This window comes from Indicator indicator, chromosome 16, assembly GCF_027791375.1.
Source record: "Indicator indicator isolate 239-I01 chromosome 16, UM_Iind_1.1, whole genome shotgun sequence".
In the NCBI taxonomy this organism is placed as follows: domain Eukaryota; kingdom Metazoa; phylum Chordata; class Aves; order Piciformes; family Indicatoridae; genus Indicator; species Indicator indicator.
This window is the reverse complement of record NC_072025.1, coordinates 6,981,812-6,990,276: the sequence shown is the minus strand read 5'-3', so window position 1 is coordinate 6,990,276 and position 8,465 is coordinate 6,981,812. Positions and strand designations below refer to the sequence as shown.

Below are 8,465 nucleotides of genomic sequence, written 5' to 3'. Positions count from 1 at the left end.
ATAAAATAAACGTTCAGGTAGGTATATGATGCAAAGTAACAGAACAGTTGAAGGACACTGGGCAGTGCTTGCTGATCACATAGGTGTGTGAATGCACACCTGGGAGCTTGGAGATGCCAGATAACGTTGCGCATTTCACTCAGAATCAGCTGGAGATAATGTGGTTCCAAAATAGCCCTTGTATCTAGGTCAGAGAAACAAAACTGCAAAGTAAGATGACTACAGCTTTACTGTATTTAGAGCAGGTTTTTCACTGTTGACGAACATCCCAATTTAGAGCAATACTACGCTTTTCCAAAGGGAGGAAGCAGCAACCATCGGTAGATGATTCTGCAATGTCCCGCTTGCGGTCCAACGCGAACATGAGCAGATCCACCTAAAGAAGCGTGTGTGACAGGAATAAACGAGGCGGTTCAGTGACAAAATCACGGCATGGGAGGCAGAACTGCTTTTGGCTGGGGAGCCGGGCCGGGGCGGCGCCCGCTGCTATGGGTGTGTTGTGTTAACAACGCACAGGGCGGAACTCTGGTGTGCGGAACCTTGGCGCCGCCCATGGGAGTCGTCCGGACCGCTCAGCCGGTGGCTCTGGGAGGCGGGGTCAGTTTGCTCTCACGCGTCGCGCCTGGGGAAAGATGGCGGCCGTCAAGCGGCTGGAGACGTGCCTCAGAGTGGCGGGTGCCGCCGGGGCGCGCCCGGAACGTTTCCTCAGGTACTGTAGGGCTGCGGCCTTCCTACGGGTTAGGGAGTCCTTCAGTGCCGGACTGTGCGTATGCGTGCGTGCACCTAGCGCTTTGCTATTCCTGCCGTCCTCGGTGCTGTGGGAAGCAGTCCTCGTGCCAGCCTGCTGGCGCCCTCCAACTCCTCCCGCCGTCCTCCCCTGTTCCCCCGATCGACCCCCCTGACGCCTCCCAGCTCACCCCGGCGCCACTCAACTCCTCCTTGTGCCCCCCAGACTCCCACTCCCCCACCTCCGGCGCCACTCAACTACCCCAGGTGCCGCGGAGCACTCCTGACCTGCACTGTTAACAGCATCGAGGCATGTCTGGGGGTTCAGCCATGGCTGCTTCAGTATCTTGTTCCTTTCTTCAGCATTTGGGAATTGGGAAACGGAGGATTCTCTGCCTACCAACTATGTTGAAGCATTGGAGGAAGGCGGCTGCTGTTTTAAAGCCAAGGGTCTGTGTCTTGGATGTTTGAGGTGTTTAGCGCCGTAATTACTTCCTCAAAACATCTGGTGTGTTTAAATGTAATCAAGATGAAGCTGAAATGCTTAGTAATTACGTCTTTATTCCTAAATTGTGCAGTGGTGCTCCAAGAGATGTGTAGAAAGTTAAGCAACAGCAGTAATTGTTGAAAGCTGCTGTTCTGTAGCACCAAAATACTTAAGCGGATATAAAAAGAGCTGCATGTACCCATGTGATGAATGGAAGGTGTAAATTGAATGAAAGATAGTAAATTTTGCAAAACAATGTAAAAAGTAGATACATGGTGTTGGGCTTTTTAAAGCTCTTAATTTTCTGCTCTTAGTGTGCAAGATGGACTGGCTGCTGACTTCAGAACATTAACAAAGACTCTGTATGATATGAATAAAGCTCTGGGAAGTAAAAAAGTTCGTGGAGGTCCTCTAAAAGAGTTGGTGATAGAAAATTTTGATGATGAACAGATTTGGCAACAGTTAGAGCTCCGGAACAACACAGTTCTTGATTTCTTCAAGAAATCCATTGAAAGGGATGCCAAGGATGAAGATCTTTGCCTTCTCACAGACCAAGAGGACAGCTCTGATACAGGGACCAACACTGACCTTGAACTGCAAGACAACATAATGGAAGTGGAAACTGATCAGAAGAATGTTTATACAAAAGATAGAACTAAAGCTAAGGAAAAGCAAAGTAAACACAAAGAAAACATAATACAAAAATGCAGTGATGAGGATTCTGATATTGACTTTGATATTGAGGCACTGGAGCAACAAACAAAAACAGCCAAGGAAACCACACTGAAAAAAAACGGGAGAAAATCTATAGTGGATGACAAGTTTTTCAAACTGGCTGAGATGGAAATGTTTTTAGAACATGCAGAGAAAGAAAACAGGGAGGAGGAGGAGGAGGAAGAAGATATTAATTATTTTGAAGACATCATATCAGATGATGAGGAAGAAGAGTCTGATGCACCTAAAATCAAAGTAAGAATATAAATATTTTTTTCTGATTGCACTTTTCCTTTAAATCAAGATCTGATATCCATTAGAGTGACTATAAATGGTCAAACTTGTAGTAGAAACTACCAAGTTAAATTGGATTAGGTGAGTAACAATTATTTCTGAAGTTTTACTTTACTAATATCTGGACAGCAGTATCTGGTAACAGAGTGTCCTAGTGTAGAACATAGCATGCTATTCAAGTTTCTCTTTAGATGGGTCTTGGGTTTTTACATGAACAGATAGTATGCCATAAGAAGAGTTGCAGAATAGGTGATCCAGCAAATGAAAAGGATGTGTCGCTTGGTATTGATGCCTGGCAGTTAGATATCATAAAGAGGACTGATGCAGAGCAAATGGCTTTTGGCAGCTTCATTTTCCAGGGACATGGCTTTGTAACCCTTACATATCTTAAATTGCTGAGTACTTGCTTCAAAAATAAATCTTTTACTATGTATTATCATCAGAGACAGTAGCAGAGTAATCCTCAAAATCTGCTCTCTTTTTGACTTCTCTACATGTTGAAACTGGAAATGGATTTAAGTGGTAGAAAATTTTACATACTTTTAAAAGGTACTAGTTTTCTTAAGATGCCCTACCACAGGTTAAGGCTTCACTAAATTGAATTTCTGTTACACAAGTAGGTGCTAAAGACTTTTAAAGACAGGAAACCTTTACACTTCTGTCAGTCTTAACAGTTATCATTTGTTTTTGTGGGGTTTTTTTTGGGGCTTTTCTTCCTTAGCCAGTGAAAAGTTCTAGGGACTTGACATACAAAGATTTCTTTGATCCCATCAATGACAATGAGGATTTAGTAGACCATGATGTTGAAGATGAGGAAGAAGCAGACAGTGCCACTGAAGAGCAAAATGCAGAAAGCATTTCTGAGTAAGTATATACATCAGTTGCAGTTAAAATGTCCTTGTAATTTTAAACTAAAGTAGAACATAAAGTGTGAATTCTAGGCTAACTTTGGTCATGGTTGGCCATTCTCTGTTACCTGTTCTATGCTCATGATTTGCATTGTCACCTTATTTAAAAAGTAGTTTATTTACTTACCTTTTGAGTCTTGTCTCCTGATGTTTCCTCAAATAATTTAATAGCTGTGACTTCAGGTTTTGAAAATAATTTTTACTATATGAAAGTTTCCCTACTGTCCCCTGCCTGTAGGTTTCAAAGAAAGCCTGTTGTATTTCATAACTCAGTTAGTTGTAACAGGTAAATATTAAATGTCTGAAAATGTAAAAATTATAGAGGCTTTTCACCATTTATGTTAAATCTTAATGTTACAGGGTTGAGGATATGAATGAAATCACGATGGAGAATATGAGAGGTAAAGAACCCTCAAAAAAAGTTACTTTTAGTTTGCCAGATGACAGTGAAACAGAAGATATTACTGAGATGCCATTAGAGAAGGACATGGGTCCCAGTGAAGTCAAGTCATCTTTTGAGAAAAGACAGGAAAAGGTAATGTGTTTGTGTTTTGCTGATAACTCGGAAACAATGGGCTTTTTTTTTTTTTTTTTTAAATGATTGCGTAATTTGTTCAGTCTGGCAAATACAAAGAAGTGGCTTATCTGCATATATCTATGTCAGATATATATGCAATCATACATTCCCTCATCTTTCTGGGAGTTAGATGTGCCTGAAATAACTGCTGGTTTCTTGCCCTGAGTTTACTTGTGAGTGCCATGTTTTAAGCTTCTCAGGAAATTGTGTCTTTCAGATGAGCAAAAAAATAAAAAGTTTAGAAGAAGAGTTGTTAGAGGAAAAACCTTGGCAGCTTAAAGGAGAAGTGACTGGACAAAAACGACCCGAAAACAGCCTTTTAGAGGAAACAGTGCTTTTTGATCATGCAGTCCGAATGGGTAAGTAATGAGGGAGAGCTTTCCTGAAAGCACGTTGGATACAATGTTGGGTTAACTGTTCTTCCCTTTAACCTTGCTCTAAACACGTGTGACTTGGGAGCATGCTAAGAAAACACTTTAGTTAAATTCACTGGGGTGTTTTTGAGGTTGTATATTTTCATGGTGGAAACTACAGGAAACTTATTTGTTACATTTTGAACTTAACTGAAAGTTTGTTAATTTGCTGGTGGGTTTAATAATTTACAAGCCTTGCATAATATAATTTGTCTCTTCAAAATAGAAGAAAATGGTATTTACATATTTCACCTTCTGTTACTACATTTCTGTCAGCGCTTTCTGTTATTTATTCTTCATAGATAAAAAATACTTGTTGCTGGAGAAACATTAATCTTAAAATTCTTCTTTCTCCTCTCAGCACCCGTGATCACAGAAGAAACTACTTTCCAGCTTGAAGATATCATTAAACAGAGAATATTGGATGAGGTTAATATTACTTGTTTCTACTTTGTTCATCAATTCACAGGGCACATCCCAGAGATGAGTTTGAAGCTCTTAAAATGTTAGATGTAGACTTATCTTAATTTCTGCAATTGGTTGTTTTATTCTTTTACTTTGGTGAATGTGTCTTCAGATTTCTAAGGAGCTTTGGTTATACATACTTGTTACATGCAAGGTTTTGGTGTGCTTCAAAAAAATGAGTTTTCAGATAAAACTAAAACTATAAGGAGTTTATTTGGAATATAACGCCAGTCTATAAATTATGCCTAACTCTTGCTCTGAGCATTCTGAATGCCAACCAAAACTCAATTTTTACCTAATTTTTCATAATAGTCACTGATAGAAGATTTGTATCTTGCAACTTATTGAGTCTTATTGTTAGTTGAATAAAAAAAATAAATTGATACATATGGGGGAGAATATTTAAGTCCTTAAGCTACTTACACATTTTGTATTTGTTGTACAATCTTTGCCTCAAACCACTAAAAATAAGCATGTAAGTTTAAGCTGTAAATCTTCTATTTTTTTTTTTTCCAAAAGAAAGTGTGAAGCTTAATATGTTCCTGGGAAGCCACATGCATAACCTAGTAACATGAAAAATGTTCTAAATAAGCTGTAGTACCTGATACTTGATTGTAGTTGCACTTGGACATTAACTTACGACTTTCTCAGGCATGGGATGATGTCGTACCAAAAGAAAAACCAAAGGAGGAGGCTTTTGAATACAAGAAACGCATCACTTTGGATCATGAAAAGAGTAAACTGAGTCTTGCTGAAATCTATGAGCAAGAATACATAAAACTTCACCAGGTAATGTAGGCAATACTTTTTGGTTTGAGGTTCACAGGACATAACCTTATATGTTCCTTTGTAGACTGGCTAACTCTGCTTTCAGCTTTATGGAAGTATATCAGTCTATCTTTGAGTGTTCACCTGTGAAATGGCTCTGAATTGTATATTGTGGTGTTGTCAGTCTCACCAAAGTAAAATAGCTTTATGAATGGTGTTGTAACATTATATTATTAACACAGCAAAAGACTGAAGAAGAAGAAAATCCTGAACACAAGGAAATACAAGAAATGATGGATTCACTTTTCCTGAAGCTGGATGCACTTTGTAACTTCCACTTCACACCCAAACCAGTAAGTACAAGTTTCATACAGTTGGGTTTTTTCCTCCCTTTTCGAAACTGGATACTTTAAAATCTGTTTTGGAAATGGAAAGTAAATTAAACATTGAGTGTTACAGAGCTTGTTCCTATTTTATATAAATGCACCATCATTGTCTCTAAACAAAACCAAGTACTTGGTATCTTTAGTTATTTAATAGTAAGCTGCTTTGACATGGTGGGCTCAGTCCTGAACATGTTTCTTTGTTTCTAGCCTGTACCGGAAGTTAAAATAGTTTCAAACCTCCCTGCTATAAGTATGGAAGAAGTGGCACCTGTTGCTGTTAGTGATGCTGCTCTCTTAGCACCAGAGGAGATCAAGGTAAACATATATAAAAATGATGTAAGGTTCTGATAAAAGGGTGTGTGGGCTGCCAGGTCAGTGGGAGAATTCTGCCCCCTCACGTGCTGGGTTGCTCATCTTGTGGACCATCTTGCCTAGCATTTTAGTGTTGGTTGGTGGTTAGTTTTTTGGGGAGGAGTCTAACTGGAAGGAGGAGAAAAAGAGTTCATTTTATTTAGCTACATTGCACCGTAATAATACACTTAGGTTTTGTTCTTGACTATTACATGATGGTAATTATTTCCCCAACATATATATGGATATTTGGAAGGGAAAAGCTACTGGCAGTAGGGAAGAATAATTAGCATGTCTTTGATCAGTTGTACGAGTCTTGTTTCTTGCCAGGTTTTGGCCTTTCTCTTAATGCAGCATCTCCCTGAGCCAGCTAAGTAAATTAGATACATTTGAGTGCTATGAAGTGAGTGGGTTTTTTTGCATGCTTATGTATCTTGAGACCTTGTTCTCTTTAGGAAAAGAACAAAGCTGGTGACATAAAAACAGATGCAGAAAAGACTCCCACAGACAAAAAACGAGAACGAAGAAAGAAGAAGCTTCGTAAACGTATGAAACTGAGAGAAAAGGAGAAACGCCAAAAGCTTCTTGAAAAGATGAAACCAGAACAAGGCACAACACTTAGCAAAAAATCTGCTGCAGCAAAATTGAAAAAACTTACAAAAGAAGGAAAAGCTTCTCTGCTCAAGGTAAGGCTCTCTTATGTAGTCCTGTGTAACTTAGACCTTCCCAGCCAAAGAATATTAAAATCCCAGGGACAAATAATAATTAGCTAGAGAGAGAAAAGGGAACTTTATCACAAAGACTTACAAAGCATAGGGGTTGATTCCCTTCCATCCCTCTTAGCACAACTACACCTCCTCATCTTTCTCCATCCCCTCAAAAGTACTTGCACACTGGTAGTATATCTTGTTAACCTTGTTACCATATTTATGTCTGAACAGCTTTCTACTTGTTGTGGAACCTTCTCTATAATCTCATCAAGATGATTTTATTTTGCATACTAGAAAACAGTAAATGTGTGTACTACTTAGGATGCCCCATAAATTACATTTTTTATATCTCTGAAATATTGAGGTATTAGGAACTGATAGTTAAAAAAAACAAACTAGATTACTTGTCAAACATTTGTGCTTACCTTTTCAAAAGGAGAGCCAGAAAAACGATTAAGGGAGCAGGACATATTTCTGACAAGGAGAGACAGAGGAAGCTGGGTCTCTAGTTTGGAGGAGACTGAGGGGTGACCTCAGGAATGTTTATAAATACATAAAGGGTGAATGCCAAGAGGATGGAGTCAGGCTCTGCTTGCCAGTGACAGGACAAGGGGCAGTGGGTGGAACTTGAGGCATAGGAAGTTCCATGGAAACAGAAAAAAATTTTTGCTGTGAAGGTGATGGAACACTGGAACAGGCTGCCATGGAGGGTTGTGCACTCTCCCTCTCTGGAGATACTCAAAACCTGCCTTGGATGCGTTCCTGTGTGATCTGGTATACGTGATCCTGCTCTGGCAGGGCGGTTGGACTAGGTGATCTTTCACGGTCCCTTCCAGCCCCTAATGTTCTGTAATTCTGTGAGAGCAGAACACAGAATGGAGGTATGCAGTTGTAGCTCATGATGTGCTGGGATCTATCCTTGATGCCTATTCTTAGCTACCCTGCTAATTGCTAATTAGAGTGTACTGTTTTATTTAGATTGCAAGAGTGGTATTAGAATGCAGTGAGAAGTATCCTTTGAAAATTAACTATCAGATTTTTGGTTTTCGTACAAATCAAATACCATTATATGTGAGTAACTAATATGATGGTACTTGCTGTTTGTACATTTCTTGGTTATTAACAAATATTTTGTCCACTGACAGGATGAAGGTAAAGACAAGGTCTTGAAGTCCTCCCAGGCCTTCTTTTCTCAACTACAGGATCAAGTGAAAATGCAAATCAAAGATGCAACCAAATTAAAGAAGAAACAGAAGCAGCAGAAAGCACTCTCTGTTCATAAACTGAAATTGTAATTTACGTTTTTCCGTATGTTGCATCTTGGATATAATTAAATAGTTTTACATGAATACTGAATTTGAGTTGATTTTATTCTGTGTCAGTCTTTAAAACGTTCTGTGAACTTCTAAGATGGTGTAAAAGACACTTTAGTTTTTTTTTTTTGCCTTAGAACTCTGTCTTTTTATTCCAAAAAGAGTGCTTCTCACAGTTAGATACAGAGCCAGGTAGAATACTTGATACTTGTGCTTTGACTGTACAGTCTGTATGATCTCCAGTCCGTAGGTTTTGTATCTGCTGCTGTAATAGCTCTGTGTATTGCAGAAGTAGCTACACCTATTGTGAAGCACCCTGCAGTAAAATCTTAGCGACGCCGGCTGCTCTTTCT

The 8,465-nt window shown here is 39.3% G+C and overlaps 1 protein-coding gene across 1 annotated transcript; it reads left to right on the top strand.

Moving 5' to 3' along the window:
• Positions 1–632: 632 nt before the first annotated feature.
• MPHOSPH10 (M-phase phosphoprotein 10) lies at positions 633–8,094 on the top strand. The gene is made up of 11 exons (XM_054387933.1): positions 633–709; positions 1,528–2,182; positions 2,943–3,085; positions 3,490–3,664; positions 3,924–4,065; positions 4,481–4,548; positions 5,236–5,373; positions 5,595–5,705; positions 5,946–6,053; positions 6,545–6,775; positions 7,945–8,094. The coding sequence occupies exons 1-11, from the start codon at positions 633–635 to the stop codon at positions 8,092–8,094; spliced, it is 1,998 nt and encodes a 665-aa protein (XP_054243908.1).
• Positions 8,095–8,465: the final 371 nt, after the last annotated feature.